Source organism: Rhamphochromis sp. 'chilingali' (assembly GCF_963969265.1).
Source record: "Rhamphochromis sp. 'chilingali' genome assembly, contig: SCAFFOLD_105, whole genome shotgun sequence".
In the NCBI taxonomy this organism is placed as follows: Eukaryota; Metazoa; Chordata; class Actinopteri; order Cichliformes; family Cichlidae; genus Rhamphochromis; species Rhamphochromis sp. 'chilingali'.
In genome coordinates this window covers 37,501-62,195 of record NW_027667126.1, presented here as the reverse complement: position 1 = coordinate 62,195, position 24,695 = coordinate 37,501, and the positions used below count along the sequence as shown (strand labels likewise).

At 42.9% G+C, this 24,695-nt stretch overlaps 2 protein-coding genes across 2 annotated transcripts; both read left to right on the top strand.

Moving 5' to 3' along the window:
- Positions 1–20,677: 20,677 nt before the first annotated feature.
- Positions 20,678–23,012, top strand: LOC308391418 (uncharacterized protein). Its single transcript, XM_080907979.1, has one exon. The coding sequence runs from the start codon at positions 21,957–21,959 to the stop codon at positions 22,863–22,865; it is 909 nt and encodes a 302-aa protein (XP_080764105.1). The 5' UTR covers positions 20,678–21,956; the 3' UTR covers positions 22,866–23,012.
- A 6-nt stretch (positions 23,013–23,018) lies between these two features.
- LOC308391417 (thioredoxin-interacting protein-like) lies at positions 23,019–24,493 on the top strand. Its single transcript, XM_080907978.1, has one exon. It carries the CDS (start codon positions 23,057–23,059, stop codon positions 24,128–24,130), a length of 1,074 nt encoding a protein of 357 aa, XP_080764104.1. The 5' UTR covers positions 23,019–23,056; the 3' UTR covers positions 24,131–24,493.
- The last annotated feature ends 202 nt before the right edge of the window (positions 24,494–24,695 follow it).

Genomic DNA, 24,695 nt, shown 5'->3' with positions numbered 1-24,695 from the left:
GAAGTCACGTAAGAAAGAAAAACAAGTAGAAAAAGAAAAAGACAAGCAAGTCACGTATAAGAAAGAAAGATAAGCAGAAAAAGCAAAAGACAAGAAGTCACGTACAAGAAAAAGACAAGTAGTCAGAAAAAGAAAAAGACAAGAAGTCACGTACAAGAAAGAAAGATAAACAGAAACAGAAAAAGACAAGAAGTCACGTAAGATAAAACAAAGAGAAAGGATTTAAAGGAAGGGGGTGCCATAAACAAAAATACAGTGAAACACAGGACGGGATGTCAAAAAAGACAGGGGGTGCCATAAAAAGATAAAGAGAAATATAGAAAAGCAAGAAAAAACAAGTGGAAAACAAAGAAAAATAGTAAAAATATTAAAGATATGAAAGACAAGAAGTCACGTAAAAAAGAAAGACAAGAAGTCAGAAAAAGAAAAAGACAAGAAGTCAGAAAGAGAAAAAGACAAGAAGTCAGAAAAAGAAAAAGACAAGAAGTCAAATTAAAAAGCCCAAGTGGGAGGAGCTAACAAAAGTATAAAAGGCCAAGAGAGGCAAACAGAAAACAGAGAGAGACACACTGGGTCGGCCTGAAGAAGGCAAACACATGCCGAAACGTCGCGAACGGCCCAGTTGATACTAAATGTGCACTATAACCCTAGATAAGGGCAATTTTTTGAACCAGGGCAGGGACACCACCACCCGGCCCCATCGATGGCCCGTGCACCTCAGGCTGCCAGCTTGCTGGTGGCCTGATTCTTTTCTAACACCTAACCAGCCAGTGCCTCGTGGGGTTGGGGGTGCCCCTGCCCTCTATCTTACCCTAACCCTAACCACAGGGGGGTCCCTAAACACAAAAAACGAAGACAAGAAGTCACGTAAGAAAGAAAAACAAGTAGAAAAAGAAAAAGACAAGCAAGTCACGTATAAGAAAGAAAGATAAGCAGAAAAAGCAAAAGACAAGAAGTCACGTACAAGAAAAAGACAAGTAGTCAGAAAAAGAAAAAGACAAGAAGTCACGTACAAGAAAGAAAGATAAACAGAAACAGAAAAAGACAAGAAGTCACGTAAGATAAAACAAAGAGAAAGGATTTAAAGGAAGGGGGTGCCATAAACAAAAATACAGTGAAACACAGGACGGGATGTCAAAAAAGACAGGGGGTGCCATAAAAAGATAAAGAGAAATATAGAAAAGCAAGAAAAAACAAGTGGAAAACAAAGAAAAATAGTAAAAATATTAAAGATATGAAAGACAAGAAGTCACGTAAAAAAGAAAGACAAGAAGTCAGAAAAAGAAAAAGACAAGAAGTCAGAAAGAGAAAAAGACAAGAAGTCAGAAAAAGAAAAAGACAAGAAGTCAAATTAAAAAGCCCAAGTGGGAGGAGCTAACAAAAGTATAAAAGGCCAAGAGAGGCAAACAGAAAACAGAGAGAGACACACTGGGTCGGCCTGAAGAAGGCAAACACATGCCGAAACGTCGCGAACGGCCCAGTTGATACTAAATGTGCACTATAACCCTAGATAAGGGCAATTTTTTGAACCAGGGCAGGGACACCACCACCCGGCCCCATCGATGGCCCGTGCACCTCAGGCTGCCAGCTTGCTGGTGGCCTGATTCTTTTCTAACACCTAACCAGCCAGTGCCTCGTGGGGTTGGGGGTGCCCCTGCCCTCTATCTTACCCTAACCCTAACCACAGGGGGGTCCCTAAACACAAAAAACGAAGACAAGAAGTCACGTAAGAAAGAAAAACAAGTAGAAAAAGAAAAAGACAAGCAAGTCACGTATAAGAAAGAAAGATAAGCAGAAAAAGCAAAAGACAAGAAGTCACGTACAAGAAAAAGACAAGTAGTCAGAAAAAGAAAAAGACAAGAAGTCACGTACAAGAAAGAAAGATAAACAGAAACAGAAAAAGACAAGAAGTCACGTAAGATAAAACAAAGAGAAAGGATTTAAAGGAAGGGGGTGCCATAAACAAAAATACAGTGAAACACAGGACGGGATGTCAAAAAAGACAGGGGGTGCCATAAAAAGATAAAGAGAAATATAGAAAAGCAAGAAAAAACAAGTGGAAAACAAAGAAAAATAGTAAAAATATTAAAGATATGAAAGACAAGAAGTCACGTAAAAAAGAAAGACAAGAAGTCAGAAAAAGAAAAAGACAAGAAGTCAGAAAGAGAAAAAGACAAGAAGTCAGAAAAAGAAAAAGACAAGAAGTCAAATTAAAAAGCCCAAGTGGGAGGAGCTAACAAAAGTATAAAAGGCCAAGAGAGGCAAACAGAAAACAGAGAGAGACACACTGGGTCGGCCTGAAGAAGGCAAACACATGCCGAAACGTCGCGAACGGCCCAGTTGATACTAAATGTGCACTATAACCCTAGATAAGGGCAATTTTTTGAACCAGGGCAGGGACACCACCACCCGGCCCCATCGATGGCCCGTGCACCTCAGGCTGCCAGCTTGCTGGTGGCCTGATTCTTTTCTAACACCTAACCAGCCAGTGCCTCGTGGGGTTGGGGGTGCCCCTGCCCTCTATCTTACCCTAACCCTAACCACAGGGGGGTCCCTAAACACAAAAAACGAAGACAAGAAGTCACGTAAGAAAGAAAAACAAGTAGAAAAAGAAAAAGACAAGCAAGTCACGTATAAGAAAGAAAGATAAGCAGAAAAAGCAAAAGACAAGAAGTCACGTACAAGAAAAAGACAAGTAGTCAGAAAAAGAAAAAGACAAGAAGTCACGTACAAGAAAGAAAGATAAACAGAAACAGAAAAAGACAAGAAGTCACGTAAGATAAAACAAAGAGAAAGGATTTAAAGGAAGGGGGTGCCATAAACAAAAATACAGTGAAACACAGGACGGGATGTCAAAAAAGACAGGGGGTGCCATAAAAAGATAAAGAGAAATATAGAAAAGCAAGAAAAAACAAGTGGAAAACAAAGAAAAATAGTAAAAATATTAAAGATATGAAAGACAAGAAGTCACGTAAAAAAGAAAGACAAGAAGTCAGAAAAAGAAAAAGACAAGAAGTCAGAAAGAGAAAAAGACAAGAAGTCAGAAAAAGAAAAAGACAAGAAGTCAAATTAAAAAGCCCAAGTGGGAGGAGCTAACAAAAGTATAAAAGGCCAAGAGAGGCAAACAGAAAACAGAGAGAGACACACTGGGTCGGCCTGAAGAAGGCAAACACATGCCGAAACGTCGCGAACGGCCCAGTTGATACTAAATGTGCACTATAACCCTAGATAAGGGCAATTTTTTGAACCAGGGCAGGGACACCACCACCCGGCCCCATCGATGGCCCGTGCACCTCAGGCTGCCAGCTTGCTGGTGGCCTGATTCTTTTCTAACACCTAACCAGCCAGTGCCTCGTGGGGTTGGGGGTGCCCCTGCCCTCTATCTTACCCTAACCCTAACCACAGGGGGGTCCCTAAACACAAAAAACGAAGACAAGAAGTCACGTAAGAAAGAAAAACAAGTAGAAAAAGAAAAAGACAAGCAAGTCACGTATAAGAAAGAAAGATAAGCAGAAAAAGCAAAAGACAAGAAGTCACGTACAAGAAAAAGACAAGTAGTCAGAAAAAGAAAAAGACAAGAAGTCACGTACAAGAAAGAAAGATAAACAGAAACAGAAAAAGACAAGAAGTCACGTAAGATAAAACAAAGAGAAAGGATTTAAAGGAAGGGGGTGCCATAAACAAAAATACAGTGAAACACAGGACGGGATGTCAAAAAAGACAGGGGGTGCCATAAAAAGATAAAGAGAAATATAGAAAAGCAAGAAAAAACAAGTGGAAAACAAAGAAAAATAGTAAAAATATTAAAGATATGAAAGACAAGAAGTCACGTAAAAAAGAAAGACAAGAAGTCAGAAAAAGAAAAAGACAAGAAGTCAGAAAGAGAAAAAGACAAGAAGTCAGAAAAAGAAAAAGACAAGAAGTCAAATTAAAAAGCCCAAGTGGGAGGAGCTAACAAAAGTATAAAAGGCCAAGAGAGGCAAACAGAAAACAGAGAGAGACACACTGGGTCGGCCTGAAGAAGGCAAACACATGCCGAAACGTCGCGAACGGCCCAGTTGATACTAAATGTGCACTATAACCCTAGATAAGGGCAATTTTTTGAACCAGGGCAGGGACACCACCACCCGGCCCCATCGATGGCCCGTGCACCTCAGGCTGCCAGCTTGCTGGTGGCCTGATTCTTTTCTAACACCTAACCAGCCAGTGCCTCGTGGGGTTGGGGGTGCCCCTGCCCTCTATCTTACCCTAACCCTAACCACAGGGGGGTCCCTAAACACAAAAAACGAAGACAAGAAGTCACGTAAGAAAGAAAAACAAGTAGAAAAAGAAAAAGACAAGCAAGTCACGTATAAGAAAGAAAGATAAGCAGAAAAAGCAAAAGACAAGAAGTCACGTACAAGAAAAAGACAAGTAGTCAGAAAAAGAAAAAGACAAGAAGTCACGTACAAGAAAGAAAGATAAACAGAAACAGAAAAAGACAAGAAGTCACGTAAGATAAAACAAAGAGAAAGGATTTAAAGGAAGGGGGTGCCATAAACAAAAATACAGTGAAACACAGGACGGGATGTCAAAAAAGACAGGGGGTGCCATAAAAAGATAAAGAGAAATATAGAAAAGCAAGAAAAAACAAGTGGAAAACAAAGAAAAATAGTAAAAATATTAAAGATATGAAAGACAAGAAGTCACGTAAAAAAGAAAGACAAGAAGTCAGAAAAAGAAAAAGACAAGAAGTCAGAAAGAGAAAAAGACAAGAAGTCAGAAAAAGAAAAAGACAAGAAGTCAAATTAAAAAGCCCAAGTGGGAGGAGCTAACAAAAGTATAAAAGGCCAAGAGAGGCAAACAGAAAACAGAGAGAGACACACTGGGTCGGCCTGAAGAAGGCAAACACATGCCGAAACGTCGCGAACGGCCCAGTTGATACTAAATGTGCACTATAACCCTAGATAAGGGCAATTTTTTGAACCAGGGCAGGGACACCACCACCCGGCCCCATCGATGGCCCGTGCACCTCAGGCTGCCAGCTTGCTGGTGGCCTGATTCTTTTCTAACACCTAACCAGCCAGTGCCTCGTGGGGTTGGGGGTGCCCCTGCCCTCTATCTTACCCTAACCCTAACCACAGGGGGGTCCCTAAACACAAAAAACGAAGACAAGAAGTCACGTAAGAAAGAAAAACAAGTAGAAAAAGAAAAAGACAAGCAAGTCACGTATAAGAAAGAAAGATAAGCAGAAAAAGCAAAAGACAAGAAGTCACGTACAAGAAAAAGACAAGTAGTCAGAAAAAGAAAAAGACAAGAAGTCACGTACAAGAAAGAAAGATAAACAGAAACAGAAAAAGACAAGAAGTCACGTAAGATAAAACAAAGAGAAAGGATTTAAAGGAAGGGGGTGCCATAAACAAAAATACAGTGAAACACAGGACGGGATGTCAAAAAAGACAGGGGGTGCCATAAAAAGATAAAGAGAAATATAGAAAAGCAAGAAAAAACAAGTGGAAAACAAAGAAAAATAGTAAAAATATTAAAGATATGAAAGACAAGAAGTCACGTAAAAAAGAAAGACAAGAAGTCAGAAAAAGAAAAAGACAAGAAGTCAGAAAGAGAAAAAGACAAGAAGTCAGAAAAAGAAAAAGACAAGAAGTCAAATTAAAAAGCCCAAGTGGGAGGAGCTAACAAAAGTATAAAAGGCCAAGAGAGGCAAACAGAAAACAGAGAGAGACACACTGGGTCGGCCTGAAGAAGGCAAACACATGCCGAAACGTCGCGAACGGCCCAGTTGATACTAAATGTGCACTATAACCCTAGATAAGGGCAATTTTTTGAACCAGGGCAGGGACACCACCACCCGGCCCCATCGATGGCCCGTGCACCTCAGGCTGCCAGCTTGCTGGTGGCCTGATTCTTTTCTAACACCTAACCAGCCAGTGCCTCGTGGGGTTGGGGGTGCCCCTGCCCTCTATCTTACCCTAACCCTAACCACAGGGGGGTCCCTAAACACAAAAAACGAAGACAAGAAGTCACGTAAGAAAGAAAAACAAGTAGAAAAAGAAAAAGACAAGCAAGTCACGTATAAGAAAGAAAGATAAGCAGAAAAAGCAAAAGACAAGAAGTCACGTACAAGAAAAAGACAAGTAGTCAGAAAAAGAAAAAGACAAGAAGTCACGTACAAGAAAGAAAGATAAACAGAAACAGAAAAAGACAAGAAGTCACGTAAGATAAAACAAAGAGAAAGGATTTAAAGGAAGGGGGTGCCATAAACAAAAATACAGTGAAACACAGGACGGGATGTCAAAAAAGACAGGGGGTGCCATAAAAAGATAAAGAGAAATATAGAAAAGCAAGAAAAAACAAGTGGAAAACAAAGAAAAATAGTAAAAATATTAAAGATATGAAAGACAAGAAGTCACGTAAAAAAGAAAGACAAGAAGTCAGAAAAAGAAAAAGACAAGAAGTCAGAAAGAGAAAAAGACAAGAAGTCAGAAAAAGAAAAAGACAAGAAGTCAAATTAAAAAGCCCAAGTGGGAGGAGCTAACAAAAGTATAAAAGGCCAAGAGAGGCAAACAGAAAACAGAGAGAGACACACTGGGTCGGCCTGAAGAAGGCAAACACATGCCGAAACGTCGCGAACGGCCCAGTTGATACTAAATGTGCACTATAACCCTAGATAAGGGCAATTTTTTGAACCAGGGCAGGGACACCACCACCCGGCCCCATCGATGGCCCGTGCACCTCAGGCTGCCAGCTTGCTGGTGGCCTGATTCTTTTCTAACACCTAACCAGCCAGTGCCTCGTGGGGTTGGGGGTGCCCCTGCCCTCTATCTTACCCTAACCCTAACCACAGGGGGGTCCCTAAACACAAAAAACGAAGACAAGAAGTCACGTAAGAAAGAAAAACAAGTAGAAAAAGAAAAAGACAAGCAAGTCACGTATAAGAAAGAAAGATAAGCAGAAAAAGCAAAAGACAAGAAGTCACGTACAAGAAAAAGACAAGTAGTCAGAAAAAGAAAAAGACAAGAAGTCACGTACAAGAAAGAAAGATAAACAGAAACAGAAAAAGACAAGAAGTCACGTAAGATAAAACAAAGAGAAAGGATTTAAAGGAAGGGGGTGCCATAAACAAAAATACAGTGAAACACAGGACGGGATGTCAAAAAAGACAGGGGGTGCCATAAAAAGATAAAGAGAAATATAGAAAAGCAAGAAAAAACAAGTGGAAAACAAAGAAAAATAGTAAAAATATTAAAGATATGAAAGACAAGAAGTCACGTAAAAAAGAAAGACAAGAAGTCAGAAAAAGAAAAAGACAAGAAGTCAGAAAGAGAAAAAGACAAGAAGTCAGAAAAAGAAAAAGACAAGAAGTCAAATTAAAAAGCCCAAGTGGGAGGAGCTAACAAAAGTATAAAAGGCCAAGAGAGGCAAACAGAAAACAGAGAGAGACACACTGGGTCGGCCTGAAGAAGGCAAACACATGCCGAAACGTCGCGAACGGCCCAGTTGATACTAAATGTGCACTATAACCCTAGATAAGGGCAATTTTTTGAACCAGGGCAGGGACACCACCACCCGGCCCCATCGATGGCCCGTGCACCTCAGGCTGCCAGCTTGCTGGTGGCCTGATTCTTTTCTAACACCTAACCAGCCAGTGCCTCGTGGGGTTGGGGGTGCCCCTGCCCTCTATCTTACCCTAACCCTAACCACAGGGGGGTCCCTAAACACAAAAAACGAAGACAAGAAGTCACGTAAGAAAGAAAAACAAGTAGAAAAAGAAAAAGACAAGCAAGTCACGTATAAGAAAGAAAGATAAGCAGAAAAAGCAAAAGACAAGAAGTCACGTACAAGAAAAAGACAAGTAGTCAGAAAAAGAAAAAGACAAGAAGTCACGTACAAGAAAGAAAGATAAACAGAAACAGAAAAAGACAAGAAGTCACGTAAGATAAAACAAAGAGAAAGGATTTAAAGGAAGGGGGTGCCATAAACAAAAATACAGTGAAACACAGGACGGGATGTCAAAAAAGACAGGGGGTGCCATAAAAAGATAAAGAGAAATATAGAAAAGCAAGAAAAAACAAGTGGAAAACAAAGAAAAATAGTAAAAATATTAAAGATATGAAAGACAAGAAGTCACGTAAAAAAGAAAGACAAGAAGTCAGAAAAAGAAAAAGACAAGAAGTCAGAAAGAGAAAAAGACAAGAAGTCAGAAAAAGAAAAAGACAAGAAGTCAAATTAAAAAGCCCAAGTGGGAGGAGCTAACAAAAGTATAAAAGGCCAAGAGAGGCAAACAGAAAACAGAGAGAGACACACTGGGTCGGCCTGAAGAAGGCAAACACATGCCGAAACGTCGCGAACGGCCCAGTTGATACTAAATGTGCACTATAACCCTAGATAAGGGCAATTTTTTGAACCAGGGCAGGGACACCACCACCCGGCCCCATCGATGGCCCGTGCACCTCAGGCTGCCAGCTTGCTGGTGGCCTGATTCTTTTCTAACACCTAACCAGCCAGTGCCTCGTGGGGTTGGGGGTGCCCCTGCCCTCTATCTTACCCTAACCCTAACCACAGGGGGGTCCCTAAACACAAAAAACGAAGACAAGAAGTCACGTAAGAAAGAAAAACAAGTAGAAAAAGAAAAAGACAAGCAAGTCACGTATAAGAAAGAAAGATAAGCAGAAAAAGCAAAAGACAAGAAGTCACGTACAAGAAAAAGACAAGTAGTCAGAAAAAGAAAAAGACAAGAAGTCACGTACAAGAAAGAAAGATAAACAGAAACAGAAAAAGACAAGAAGTCACGTAAGATAAAACAAAGAGAAAGGATTTAAAGGAAGGGGGTGCCATAAACAAAAATACAGTGAAACACAGGACGGGATGTCAAAAAAGACAGGGGGTGCCATAAAAAGATAAAGAGAAATATAGAAAAGCAAGAAAAAACAAGTGGAAAACAAAGAAAAATAGTAAAAATATTAAAGATATGAAAGACAAGAAGTCACGTAAAAAAGAAAGACAAGAAGTCAGAAAAAGAAAAAGACAAGAAGTCAGAAAGAGAAAAAGACAAGAAGTCAGAAAAAGAAAAAGACAAGAAGTCAAATTAAAAAGCCCAAGTGGGAGGAGCTAACAAAAGTATAAAAGGCCAAGAGAGGCAAACAGAAAACAGAGAGAGACACACTGGGTCGGCCTGAAGAAGGCAAACACATGCCGAAACGTCGCGAACGGCCCAGTTGATACTAAATGTGCACTATAACCCTAGATAAGGGCAATTTTTTGAACCAGGGCAGGGACACCACCACCCGGCCCCATCGATGGCCCGTGCACCTCAGGCTGCCAGCTTGCTGGTGGCCTGATTCTTTTCTAACACCTAACCAGCCAGTGCCTCGTGGGGTTGGGGGTGCCCCTGCCCTCTATCTTACCCTAACCCTAACCACAGGGGGGTCCCTAAACACAAAAAACGAAGACAAGAAGTCACGTAAGAAAGAAAAACAAGTAGAAAAAGAAAAAGACAAGCAAGTCACGTATAAGAAAGAAAGATAAGCAGAAAAAGCAAAAGACAAGAAGTCACGTACAAGAAAAAGACAAGTAGTCAGAAAAAGAAAAAGACAAGAAGTCACGTACAAGAAAGAAAGATAAACAGAAACAGAAAAAGACAAGAAGTCACGTAAGATAAAACAAAGAGAAAGGATTTAAAGGAAGGGGGTGCCATAAACAAAAATACAGTGAAACACAGGACGGGATGTCAAAAAAGACAGGGGGTGCCATAAAAAGATAAAGAGAAATATAGAAAAGCAAGAAAAAACAAGTGGAAAACAAAGAAAAATAGTAAAAATATTAAAGATATGAAAGACAAGAAGTCACGTAAAAAAGAAAGACAAGAAGTCAGAAAAAGAAAAAGACAAGAAGTCAGAAAGAGAAAAAGACAAGAAGTCAGAAAAAGAAAAAGACAAGAAGTCAAATTAAAAAGCCCAAGTGGGAGGAGCTAACAAAAGTATAAAAGGCCAAGAGAGGCAAACAGAAAACAGAGAGAGACACACTGGGTCGGCCTGAAGAAGGCAAACACATGCCGAAACGTCGCGAACGGCCCAGTTGATACTAAATGTGCACTATAACCCTAGATAAGGGCAATTTTTTGAACCAGGGCAGGGACACCACCACCCGGCCCCATCGATGGCCCGTGCACCTCAGGCTGCCAGCTTGCTGGTGGCCTGATTCTTTTCTAACACCTAACCAGCCAGTGCCTCGTGGGGTTGGGGGTGCCCCTGCCCTCTATCTTACCCTAACCCTAACCACAGGGGGGTCCCTAAACACAAAAAACGAAGACAAGAAGTCACGTAAGAAAGAAAAACAAGTAGAAAAAGAAAAAGACAAGCAAGTCACGTATAAGAAAGAAAGATAAGCAGAAAAAGCAAAAGACAAGAAGTCACGTACAAGAAAAAGACAAGTAGTCAGAAAAAGAAAAAGACAAGAAGTCACGTACAAGAAAGAAAGATAAACAGAAACAGAAAAAGACAAGAAGTCACGTAAGATAAAACAAAGAGAAAGGATTTAAAGGAAGGGGGTGCCATAAACAAAAATACAGTGAAACACAGGACGGGATGTCAAAAAAGACAGGGGGTGCCATAAAAAGATAAAGAGAAATATAGAAAAGCAAGAAAAAACAAGTGGAAAACAAAGAAAAATAGTAAAAATATTAAAGATATGAAAGACAAGAAGTCACGTAAAAAAGAAAGACAAGAAGTCAGAAAAAGAAAAAGACAAGAAGTCAGAAAGAGAAAAAGACAAGAAGTCAGAAAAAGAAAAAGACAAGAAGTCAAATTAAAAAGCCCAAGTGGGAGGAGCTAACAAAAGTATAAAAGGCCAAGAGAGGCAAACAGAAAACAGAGAGAGACACACTGGGTCGGCCTGAAGAAGGCAAACACATGCCGAAACGTCGCGAACGGCCCAGTTGATACTAAATGTGCACTATAACCCTAGATAAGGGCAATTTTTTGAACCAGGGCAGGGACACCACCACCCGGCCCCATCGATGGCCCGTGCACCTCAGGCTGCCAGCTTGCTGGTGGCCTGATTCTTTTCTAACACCTAACCAGCCAGTGCCTCGTGGGGTTGGGGGTGCCCCTGCCCTCTATCTTACCCTAACCCTAACCACAGGGGGGTCCCTAAACACAAAAAACGAAGACAAGAAGTCACGTAAGAAAGAAAAACAAGTAGAAAAAGAAAAAGACAAGCAAGTCACGTATAAGAAAGAAAGATAAGCAGAAAAAGCAAAAGACAAGAAGTCACGTACAAGAAAAAGACAAGTAGTCAGAAAAAGAAAAAGACAAGAAGTCACGTACAAGAAAGAAAGATAAACAGAAACAGAAAAAGACAAGAAGTCACGTAAGATAAAACAAAGAGAAAGGATTTAAAGGAAGGGGGTGCCATAAACAAAAATACAGTGAAACACAGGACGGGATGTCAAAAAAGACAGGGGGTGCCATAAAAAGATAAAGAGAAATATAGAAAAGCAAGAAAAAACAAGTGGAAAACAAAGAAAAATAGTAAAAATATTAAAGATATGAAAGACAAGAAGTCACGTAAAAAAGAAAGACAAGAAGTCAGAAAAAGAAAAAGACAAGAAGTCAGAAAGAGAAAAAGACAAGAAGTCAGAAAAAGAAAAAGACAAGAAGTCAAATTAAAAAGCCCAAGTGGGAGGAGCTAACAAAAGTATAAAAGGCCAAGAGAGGCAAACAGAAAACAGAGAGAGACACACTGGGTCGGCCTGAAGAAGGCAAACACATGCCGAAACGTCGCGAACGGCCCAGTTGATACTAAATGTGCACTATAACCCTAGATAAGGGCAATTTTTTGAACCAGGGCAGGGACACCACCACCCGGCCCCATCGATGGCCCGTGCACCTCAGGCTGCCAGCTTGCTGGTGGCCTGATTCTTTTCTAACACCTAACCAGCCAGTGCCTCGTGGGGTTGGGGGTGCCCCTGCCCTCTATCTTACCCTAACCCTAACCACAGGGGGGTCCCTAAACACAAAAAACGAAGACAAGAAGTCACGTAAGAAAGAAAAACAAGTAGAAAAAGAAAAAGACAAGCAAGTCACGTATAAGAAAGAAAGATAAGCAGAAAAAGCAAAAGACAAGAAGTCACGTACAAGAAAAAGACAAGTAGTCAGAAAAAGAAAAAGACAAGAAGTCACGTACAAGAAAGAAAGATAAACAGAAACAGAAAAAGACAAGAAGTCACGTAAGATAAAACAAAGAGAAAGGATTTAAAGGAAGGGGGTGCCATAAACAAAAATACAGTGAAACACAGGACGGGATGTCAAAAAAGACAGGGGGTGCCATAAAAAGATAAAGAGAAATATAGAAAAGCAAGAAAAAACAAGTGGAAAACAAAGAAAAATAGTAAAAATATTAAAGATATGAAAGACAAGAAGTCACGTAAAAAAGAAAGACAAGAAGTCAGAAAAAGAAAAAGACAAGAAGTCAGAAAGAGAAAAAGACAAGAAGTCAGAAAAAGAAAAAGACAAGAAGTCAAATTAAAAAGCCCAAGTGGGAGGAGCTAACAAAAGTATAAAAGGCCAAGAGAGGCAAACAGAAAACAGAGAGAGACACACTGGGTCGGCCTGAAGAAGGCAAACACATGCCGAAACGTCGCGAACGGCCCAGTTGATACTAAATGTGCACTATAACCCTAGATAAGGGCAATTTTTTGAACCAGGGCAGGGACACCACCACCCGGCCCCATCGATGGCCCGTGCACCTCAGGCTGCCAGCTTGCTGGTGGCCTGATTCTTTTCTAACACCTAACCAGCCAGTGCCTCGTGGGGTTGGGGGTGCCCCTGCCCTCTATCTTACCCTAACCCTAACCACAGGGGGGTCCCTAAACACAAAAAACGAAGACAAGAAGTCACGTAAGAAAGAAAAACAAGTAGAAAAAGAAAAAGACAAGCAAGTCACGTATAAGAAAGAAAGATAAGCAGAAAAAGCAAAAGACAAGAAGTCACGTACAAGAAAAAGACAAGTAGTCAGAAAAAGAAAAAGACAAGAAGTCACGTACAAGAAAGAAAGATAAACAGAAACAGAAAAAGACAAGAAGTCACGTAAGATAAAACAAAGAGAAAGGATTTAAAGGAAGGGGGTGCCATAAACAAAAATACAGTGAAACACAGGACGGGATGTCAAAAAAGACAGGGGGTGCCATAAAAAGATAAAGAGAAATATAGAAAAGCAAGAAAAAACAAGTGGAAAACAAAGAAAAATAGTAAAAATATTAAAGATATGAAAGACAAGAAGTCACGTAAAAAAGAAAGACAAGAAGTCAGAAAAAGAAAAAGACAAGAAGTCAGAAAGAGAAAAAGACAAGAAGTCAGAAAAAGAAAAAGACAAGAAGTCAAATTAAAAAGCCCAAGTGGGAGGAGCTAACAAAAGTATAAAAGGCCAAGAGAGGCAAACAGAAAACAGAGAGAGACACACTGGGTCGGCCTGAAGAAGGCAAACACATGCCGAAACGTCGCGAACGGCCCAGTTGATACTAAATGTGCACTATAACCCTAGATAAGGGCAATTTTTTGAACCAGGGCAGGGACACCACCACCCGGCCCCATCGATGGCCCGTGCACCTCAGGCTGCCAGCTTGCTGGTGGCCTGATTCTTTTCTAACACCTAACCAGCCAGTGCCTCGTGGGGTTGGGGGTGCCCCTGCCCTCTATCTTACCCTAACCCTAACCACAGGGGGGTCCCTAAACACAAAAAACGAAGACAAGAAGTCACGTAAGAAAGAAAAACAAGTAGAAAAAGAAAAAGACAAGCAAGTCACGTATAAGAAAGAAAGATAAGCAGAAAAAGCAAAAGACAAGAAGTCACGTACAAGAAAAAGACAAGTAGTCAGAAAAAGAAAAAGACAAGAAGTCACGTACAAGAAAGAAAGATAAACAGAAACAGAAAAAGACAAGAAGTCACGTAAGATAAAACAAAGAGAAAGGATTTAAAGGAAGGGGGTGCCATAAACAAAAATACAGTGAAACACAGGACGGGATGTCAAAAAAGACAGGGGGTGCCATAAAAAGATAAAGAGAAATATAGAAAAGCAAGAAAAAACAAGTGGAAAACAAAGAAAAATAGTAAAAATATTAAAGATATGAAAGACAAGAAGTCACGTAAAAAAGAAAGACAAGAAGTCAGAAAAAGAAAAAGACAAGAAGTCAGAAAGAGAAAAAGACAAGAAGTCAGAAAAAGAAAAAGACAAGAAGTCAAATTAAAAAGCCCAAGTGGGAGGAGCTAACAAAAGTATAAAAGGCCAAGAGAGGCAAACAGAAAACAGAGAGAGACACACTGGGTCGGCCTGAAGAAGGCAAACACATGCCGAAACGTCGCGAACGGCCCAGTTGATACTAAATGTGCACTATAACCCTAGATAAGGGCAATTTTTTGAACCAGGGCAGGGACACCACCACCCGGCCCCATCGATGGCCCGTGCACCTCAGGCTGCCAGCTTGCTGGTGGCCTGATTCTTTTCTAACACCTAACCAGCCAGTGCCTCGTGGGGTTGGGGGTGCCCCTGCCCTCTATCTTACCCTAACCCTAACCACAGGGGGGTCCCTAAACACAAAAAACGAAGACAAGAAGTCACGTAAGAAAGAAAAACAAGTAGAAAAAGAAAAAGACAAGCAAGTCACGTATAAGAAAGAAAGATAAGCAGAAAAAGCAAAAGACAAGAAGTCACGTACAAGAAAAAGACAAGTAGTCAGAAAAAGAAAAAGACAAGAAGTCACGTACAAGAAAGAAAGATAAACAGAAACAGAAAAAGACAAGAAGTCACGTAAGATAAAACAAAGAGAAAGGATTTAAAGGAAGGGGGTGCCATAAACAAAAATACAGTGAAACACAGGACGGGATGTCAAAAAAGACAGGGGGTGCCATAAAAAGATAAAGAGAAATATAGAAAAGCAAGAAAAAACAAGTGGAAAACAAAGAAAAATAGTAAAAATATTAAAGATATGAAAGACAAGAAGTCACGTAAAAAAGAAAGACAAGAAGTCAGAAAAAGAAAAAGACAAGAAGTCAGAAAGAGAAAAAGACAAGAAGTCAGAAAAAGAAAAAGACAAGAAGTCAAATTAAAAAGCCCAAGTGGGAGGAGCTAACAAAAGTATAAAAGGCCAAGAGAGGCAAACAGAAAACAGAGAGAGACACACTGGGTCGGCCTGAAGAAGGCAAACACATGCCGAAACGTCGCGAACGGCCCAGTTGATACTAAATGTGCACTATAACCCTAGATAAGGGCAATTTTTTGAACCAGGGCAGGGACACCACCACCCGGCCCCATCGATGGCCCGTGCACCTCAGGCTGCCAGCTTGCTGGTGGCCTGATTCTTTTCTAACACCTAACCAGCCAGTGCCTCGTGGGGTTGGGGGTGCCCCTGCCCTCTATCTTACCCTAACCCTAACCACAGGGGGGTCCCTAAACACAAAAAACGAAGACAAGAAGTCACGTAAGAAAGAAAAACAAGTAGAAAAAGAAAAAGACAAGCAAGTCACGTATAAGAAAGAAAGATAAGCAGAAAAAGCAAAAGACAAGAAGTCACGTACAAGAAAAAGACAAGTAGTCAGAAAAAGAAAAAGACAAGAAGTCACGTACAAGAAAGAAAGATAAACAGAAACAGAAAAAGACAAGAAGTCACGTAAGATAAAACAAAGAGAAAGGATTTAAAGGAAGGGGGTGCCATAAACAAAAATACAGTGAAACACAGGACGGGATGTCAAAAAAGACAGGGGGTGCCATAAAAAGATAAAGAGAAATATAGAAAAGCAAGAAAAAACAAGTGGAAAACAAAGAAAAATAGTAAAAATATTAAAGATATGAAAGACAAGAAGTCACGTAAAAAAGAAAGACAAGAAGTCAGAAAAAGAAAAAGACAAGAAGTCAGAAAGAGAAAAAGACAAGAAGTCAGAAAAAGAAAAAGACAAGAAGTCAAATTAAAAAGCCCAAGTGGGAGGAGCTAACAAAAGTATAAAAGGCCAAGAGAGGCAAACAGAAAACAGAGAGAGACACACTGGGTCGGCCTGAAGAAGGCAAACACATGCCGAAACGTCGCGAACGGCCCAGTTGATACTAAATGTGCACTATAACCCTAGATAAGGGCAATTTTTTGAACCAGGGCAGGGACACCACCACCCGGCCCCATCGATGGCCCGTGCACCTCAGGCTGCCAGCTTGCTGGTGGCCTGATTCTTTTCTAACACCTAACCAGCCAGTGCCTCGTGGGGTTGGGGGTGCCCCTGCCCTCTATCTTACCCTAACCCTAACCACAGGGGGGTCCCTAAACACAAAAAACGAAGACAAGAAGTCACGTAAGAAAGAAAAACAAGTAGAAAAAGAAAAAGACAAGCAAGTCACGTATAAGAAAGAAAGATAAGCAGAAAAAGCAAAAGACAAGAAGTCACGTACAAGAAAAAGACAAGTAGTCAGAAAAAGAAAAAGACAAGAAGTCACGTACAAGAAAGAAAGATAAACAGAAACAGAAAAAGACAAGAAGTCACGTAAGATAAAACAAAGAGAAAGGATTTAAAGGAAGGGGGTGCCATAAACAAAAATACAGTGAAACACAGGACGGGATGTCAAAAAAGACAGGGGGTGCCATAAAAAGATAAAGAGAAATATAGAAAAGCAAGAAAAAACAAGTGGAAAACAAAGAAAAATAGTAAAAATATTAAAGATATGAAAGACAAGAAGTCACGTAAAAAAGAAAGACAAGAAGTCAGAAAAAGAAAAAGACAAGAAGTCAGAAAGAGAAAAAGACAAGAAGTCAGAAAAAGAAAAAGACAAGAAGTCAAATTAAAAAGCCCAAGTGGGAGGAGCTAACAAAAGTATAAAAGGCCAAGAGAGGCAAACAGAAAACAGAGAGAGACACACTGGGTCGGCCTGAAGAAGGCAAACACATGCCGAAACGTCGCGAACGGCCCAGTTGATACTAAATGTGCACTATAACCCTAGATAAGGGCAATTTTTTGAACCAGGGCAGGGACACCACCACCCGGCCCCATCGATGGCCCGTGCACCTCAGGCTGCCAGCTTGCTGGTGGCCTGATTCTTTTCTAACACCTAACCAGCCAGTGCCTCGTGGGGTTGGGGGTGCCCCTGCCCTCTATCTTACCCTAACCCTAACCACAGGGGGGTCCCTAAACACAAAAAACGAAGACAAGAAGTCACGTAAGAAAGAAAAACAAGTAGAAAAAGAAAAAGACAAGCAAGTCACGTATAAGAAAGAAAGATAAGCAGAAAAAGCAAAAGACAAGAAGTCACGTACAAGAAAAAGACAAGTAGTCAGAAAAAGAAAAAGACAAGAAGTCACGTACAAGAAAGAAAGATAAACAGAAACAGAAAAAGACAAGAAGTCACGTAAGATAAAACAAAGAGAAAGGATTTAAAGGAAGGGGGTGCCATAAACAAAAATACAGTGAAACACAGGACGGGATGTCAAAAAAGACAGGGGGTGCCATAAAAAGATAAAGAGAAATATAGAAAAGCAAGAAAAAACAAGTGGAAAACAAAGAAAAATAGTAAAAATATTAAAGATATGAAAGACAAGAAGTCACGTAAAAAAGAAAGACAAGAAGTCAGAAAAAGAAAAAGACAAGAAGTCAGAAAGAGAAAAAGACAAGAAGTCAGAAAAAGAAAAAGACAAGAAGTCAAATTAAAAAGCCCAAGTGGGAGGAGCTAACAAAAGTATAAAAGGCCAAGAGAGGCAAACAGAAAACAGAGAGAGACACACTGGGTCGGCCTGAAGAAGGCAAACACATGCCGAAACGTCGCGAACGGCCCAGTTGATACTAAATGTGCACTATAACCCTAGATAAGGGCAATTTTTTGAACCAGGGCAGGGACACCACCACCCGGCCCCATCGATGGCCCGTGCACCTCAGGCTGCCAGCTTGCTGGTGGCCTGATTCTTTTCTAACACCTAACCAGCCAGTGCCTCGTGGGGTTGGGGGTGCCCCTGCCCTCTATCTTACCCTAACCCTAACCACAGGGGGGTCCCTAAACACAAAAAACGAAGACAAGAAGTCACGTAAGAAAGAAAAACAAGTAGAAAAAGAAAAAGACAAGCAAGTCACGTATAAGAAAGAAAGATAAGCAGAAAAAGCAAAAGACAAGAAGTCACGTACAAGAAAAAGACAAGTAGTCAGAAAAAGAAAAAGACAAGAAGTCACCGTACAAGAAAGAAAGATAAACAGAAACAGAAAAAGACAAGAAGTCACGTAAGATAAAACAAAGAAAATAATGTAAATACACACGGAAAGGATTTAAAGGAAGGGGGTGCCATAAACAAAAGTACAGTGAACAAAGGACGGGATGTCAAAAAAGACAGGGGGTGCCATAAAAAGATAAAGAGACAATCCTAATAAATGTATCTGACTCCAGCAATTTGCACTAAAATTTCTAGAAAGCTGGTTTTCTTTCTCCTGCTCGCCTTGTCTGAATATGGAGTAAACACAGAAAGACAAGAAAAAACAAGGGGAAAACAAAGAGAAAAATAGTAAGAAAACTAAAGATATGAAAGACAAGAAGTCACGTAAAATAGAAAGAAAAGCAGAAAAAGAAAAAGACAAGAAGTCAACTTAAAAAAGCCCAAGTGGGAGGAGCTAACAAGAGTATAAAAGGCCAAGAGAGGCAAACAGAAAACAGAGAGACAAAGACAAGACACACTGGGTCGGCCTGAAGAAGGCAAAAACATGCCGAAACGTCGCGAACGGCCCAGTGAATGCTAAATGTGCACTAAAACCCTAGATATGGGCAATTTTTTGAACCAGGGCAGGGACACCACCACCCGGCCCCATCGATGGCCCGTGCACCTCAGGCTACCAGCTTGCTGGTGGCCTGATTCTTTTCTTAACACCTAACCAGCCAGTGCCTCGTGGGGTTGGGGGTGCCCCTGCCCTCTATCTTACCCTAACCCTAACCACAGGGGGGTCCCTAACACAAAAAACGAAGACAAGAAGTCACGTAAGAAAGAAAAACAAGTAGAAAAAGAAAAAGACAAGAAGTCACGTACAAGAAAGAAAGATAAGCAGAAAAAGCAAAAGACAAGAAGTCACGTACAAGAGAGAAAGACAAGTAGTCAGAAAAAGAAAAAGACAAGAAGTCACGTACAAGAAAGAAAGATAAACAGAAACAGAAAAAGACAAGAAGTCACGTAAGATAAAACAAAGAAAATAATGTAAATACACACGGAAAGGATTTAAAGGAAGGGGGTGCCATAAACAAAAGTACAGTGAACAAAGGACGGGATGTCAAAAAAGACAGGGGGTGCCATAAAAAGATAAAGAGACAATCCTAATAAATGTATCTGACTCCAGCAATTTGCACTAAAATTTCTAGAAAGCTGGTTTTCTTTCTCCTGCTCGCCTTGTCTGAATATGGAGTAAACACAGAAAGACAAGAAAAAACAAGGGGAAAACAAAGAGAAAAATAGTAAGAAAACTAAAGATATGAAAGACAAGAAGTCACGTAAAATAGAAAGAAAAGCAGAAAAAGAAAAAGACAAGAAGTCAACTTAAAAAAGCCCAAGTGGGAGGAGCTAACAAGAGTATAAAAGGCCAAGAGAGGCAAACAGAAAACAGAGAGACAAAGACAAGACACACTGGGTCGGCCTGAAGAAGGCAAAAACATGCCGAAACGTCGCGAACGGCCCAGTGAATGCTAAATGTGCACTAAAACCCTAGATATGGGCAATTTTTTGAACCAGGGCAGGGACACCACCACCCGGCCCCATCGATGGCCCGTGCACCTCAGGCTACCAGCTTGCTGGTGGCCTGATTCTTTTCTTAACACCTAACCAGCCAGTGCCTCGTGGGGTTGGGGGTGCCCCTGCCCTCTATCTTACCCTAACCCTAACCACAGGGGGGTCCCTAACACAAAAAACGAAGACAAGAAGTCACGTAAGAAAGAAAAACAAGTAGAAAAAGAAAAAGACAAGAAGTCACGTACAAGAAAGAAAGATAAGCAGAAAAAGCAAAAGACAAGAAGTCACGTACAAGAGAGAAAGACAAGTAGTCAGAAAAAGAAAAAGACAAGAAGTCACGTACAAGAAAGAAAGATAAACAGAAACAGAAAAAGACAAGAAGTCACGTAAGATAAAACAAAGAAAATAATGTAAATACACACGGAAAGGATTTAAAGGAAGGGGGTGCCATAAACAAAAGTACAGTGAACAAAGGACGGGATGTCAAAAAAGACAGGGGGTGCCATAAAAAGATAAAGAGACAATCCTAATAAATGTATCTGACTCCAGCAATTTGCACTAAAATTTCTAGAAAGCTGGTTTTCTTTCTCCTGCTCGCCTTGTCTGAATATGGAGTAAACACAGAAAGACAAGAAAAAACAAGGGGAAAACAAAGAGAAAAATAGTAAGAAAACTAAAGATATGAAAGACAAGAAGTCACGTAAAATAGAAAGAAAAGCAGAAAAAGAAAAAGACAAGAAGTCAACTTAAAAAAGCCCAAGTGGGAGGAGCTAACAAGAGTATAAAAGGCCAAGAGAGGCAAACAGAAAACAGAGAGACAAAGACAAGACACACTGGGTCGGCCTGAAGAAGGCAAAAACAGTCGGCCTGAAGAAGGCAAAAACATGCCGAAACGTCGCGAACGGCCCAGTGAATGCTAAATGTGCACTAAAACCCTAGATATGGGCAATTTTTTGAACCAGGGCAGGGACACCACCACCCGGCCCCATCGATGGCCCGTGCACCTCAGGCTACCAGCTTGCTGGTGGCCTGATTCTTTTCTTAACACCTAACCCCATCATCAACAAAACAATAAAAAGTTGTCACAAAACCAGAGCTACAGCAGAAGCAAGAAGTCTTCCTTCAAAGTGCCTCGCTTATTTTTTTTTTCTTTTTGAGACGTGAAATTCCAAGACCCCTAACCCCCGAGAGGACGCCCCGCATGGGTTTTGGGTCTGATAAATGCACGCATACCCGGAGGGTCAGCGCTCATTTGCATGTATTAGCTCTAGAATTGCCACAGTTATCCAAGTAACGGATGAGCGATCAAAGGAACCATAACTGATTTAATGAGCCATTCGCAGTTTCACTGTACCGGCCGCGTGTACTTAGACCTGCATGGCTTAATCTTTGAGACAAGCATATGCTACTGGCAGGATCAACCAGGTAGCCCCTCAGGCGGCGGCAGCGGCGCGCACGCACGCGCTCGCTCGCTCGGGGCTACTGAGCCCTGTCGACCAGGGCGAGGCTTTCCGGACGCACGTGTGGACCGGGGCGAGGGTTCGAGAAACCGTGTTTGCCGGACGGGGCCCCGTCGCCCTCGCGGGGTGGGCAAACTCTGGGTTTGCCTACCCACTCTGCGACGAGGCCCGCCGTGGTATGACCACCGGGACAGACCGGGCGTCTCGGTCTCGCTACCGAGCGATCGCGTCTGGCGGGGGGGGGGGGAAGCGTGGGGAGGACAGGGCGGGGTCCGAGAACCACCACCCCCTTCGACCTTCGCGCTGTAACCCCCAGCCAGCGCTAGAGGCGAGCCTGCGGGCCGGAGGAGCTGACCGCCCGAAGGCGCCGGCGAAGGTGCCGGGCCCGGCGGCAGCCCTCTGATGGCAGGCCACGTTTGCCAGTCGATCGGGGTGGGAGGGCACAACCCTATAAAAAAACTTACCTGTTAAAATAAAGCCTGTATAAAGGAAAGAAAAAACTTACCTGTTAAAATAAAGCCTGTATAAAGGAAAGAAACAAAAAGGAAAACACTTATTCACCTGGGCTCGACTGAAGAAGGCACTTCTATGCCGAAACGTCTCGCGATAGCCCATTAGCTCTCAAACCCAAGACATGGGTAATTTTTGGAACCGCCGGGCAGGGTCTCCACCTCCCGGCCCCCATTGATGGACAGTGCAGTCAGGCCCTTGGTGGCCTGTTATCACCTAAACCCTAACCCCCTAACCAGACCCCCCTCCCCTCCGGCGGCCGGACATGCTGAAGTGTATCCCCCTGTGGCGCTGCAACCGCCACGTCGAGTCGGTGGACAAGCGGCATTGCAACTTGCAGACGGTTCCTGATGAAATATTTCGATACAGCCGCAGTTTGGAGGAGCTTCTCCTTGATGCCAATCAACTCAAAGAGCTACCAAAGCCTTTCTTCAGACTACTGAACCTCCGGAAACTTGGCCTGAGCGACAATGAGATCCAGAGACTCCCGCCTGAGGTGGCTAACTTCATGCAACTGGTGGAATTGGACATCTCCAGGAACGATATTTCTGAGATCCCAGAGAGCATTAAGTTTTGCAGGGCCTTGGAGATTGCAGACTTCAGTGGAAACCCCCTCTCCAGATTGCCGGATGGTTTCACTGAACTCCGAGCGCTCGCTCACCTGGCCCTCAATGATGTGTCATTACAGATGTTGCCCAATGACATTGGAAATTTGGCCAACCTGGTGACGTTGGAGCTCAGGGAGAACCTGTTGAAGTCTCTGCCCACGTCGCTCTCTTTCCTGGTGAAACTGGAACAGCTGGACCTGGGCAGCAATGAACTGGAAGTTTTGCCGGATACCCTCGGCGCTCTCCCCAACCTAAGGGAGCTGTGGCTGGACCGTAACCAGTTGTCCTCATTACCACCAGAGCTGGGAAACCTTCGTAGGTTGGTGTGTCTGGATGTGTCGGAGAATCGTCTGGAGGAGCTCCCGTCAGAGCTGAATGGCCTCCTGGCTCTCACAGACCTGCTGCTCACACAGAACCTGCTGGAGGTCGTCCCGGACAGCATAGGGTCTCTGAAACAGCTGTCCATCCTGAAGGTGGACCAGAACAGACTGACCCATCTGACTGATTCAATAGGCGAGTGTGAAAACCTCACAGAACTTGTCCTGACGGAGATAAGAAAGATCTAACCCAAGACATGGGTAATTTTTGGACCCGCTGGGCAGGGTCTCCACCTCCCGGCCCCCATTGATGGACAGTGCACTCAGGCCCCTGGTGGCCTGCTATCACCATAATCCTAACCCAGGAGGGAAGGACCGCGCATTCCTCGGTCCCCCCCAGGGGGGACGGGGCCGTAACCAACGCCCTAACCCTAACCCTAATGATGCGGGTGTCCGCGCTGAAGCTTCTGGGTCTGGGCTGCGCCAAGGTGGAGTACGCTAAAGGCAAGCAGCGGTGCCGACAGGAGGCCGAGTACCTCAGACATGAAACGGTCCTGCGGCTGCAAGACCAGCCCACAGACTCTGACGGCTCTGTGGTGTTGAGACCTGGCAACAAGTACGAGTACACGTTTGGATTCGAGCTCCCTCAGCAAGGGCAACTGGTGTCGTCATACAAGGGGAAGTTCGGCTACGTCCAGTACTGTGTCAAAGCCCTGATGGAGAGGCCGCAGCAGCCCGTGCTAGAGTGCAAGAAATGTTTCGAGGTGGAGGAGCCACTGGATGTCAACACCCCAGACCTGCTGTCTCCAGCAGGTGGCATGAAGGAGAAGAAAGTCACCTGCATGTTCATCCCTGACGGTCAGGTGTCATTGAATGCAAAAATTGACCGGCGTGGATTCTGTGAAGGCGAAGAGATCTGCATCAATGCGAAGTTTGAGAACACCTGCTCCCGCATTGTTGTGCCCAAGGCTGCCATCATAGCCAAACACACCTACCAGGCAAACGGCCGCACCAAGATCCTACGCCAGAAGCTGTCCTCGGTGCGTGGTAACCACATCATCTCTGGGATGTGCGACGCCTGGCAGGGAAAAACTATCAGGGTACCGAAGATCAAACCATCCATGCTGGGCTGCAACATCATCCGCGTGGAGTACGCTCTGATGATTTACGTACACATTCCTGGTAGTGACAAGCTGATCCTGGAGTTGCCTTTGGTCATTGGGACTGCCGGTCTGGGCAGCCGCAGCAACAGTGTGAGCAGCCAGGACAGTTCAGCCAGCACTGCCTCCCAGAGCTGGGTGTCTCTCAGGATGCCTTCTGAACCTCCGAGCTACTGCGACGTGACCCGGGACTGCCGCCTAGACCAGCCTCTCACACCTCTCCTTGATGACTTTGACGGCGATGACAGTCCCATCTTTATGAACGCACCAGCCTTCCAGTACCCAGCGCCGCCAGCCTACAGTGAGGCGGAGGAGGAGTTCAACGGCAATGCTCGCATGCTGCCGGTCGGCTGAAGTCCACCAGTGGGAACCGTGGAACTGTGGTCCACCTGTTAAGGACCAAACTTGAAAACAGGCAGAAGGTCTGAACTCCAGAGGAGGTTGGATGGAGAAGTAAAGGCACGAGTGTGGAGGTGGACTGAAATGTTGGTCGTTTGTTATGTCAGCTGCCTTCAACCTGCTTCATCGCTTATGAGTCTTCCTGCTCGTGCTCCTCAGACCAGAGATGTTGAGGCCCGATGGCACAGTGATATGCTGCATTTCTGAATAAGCTGCCCTTTCCAGAGACTCTCCATTTACAGCCACTATGACTTTGTTACTGGGCCGAGCACTGGCCTGCTGTGGCACCGTGGCTTTTTCTCATTGCACTCCAAGACTGTATTTTTACAGGACTACTCAAAAGGAAACATCCTTTTACCAGTCCACTCAGTTTGCATCGCTGTTACGAAATTGTTGGGAACACTGTTGCTTTTCAGAATCACAGCATGTAAATTTCTTCCTTAAATGTCAGTAGTGTTACCAGTGTTTGAAAAAAGTCCTTTATTCCTATATTGTTGCTTTTGACTCTCCTACTGCCCAG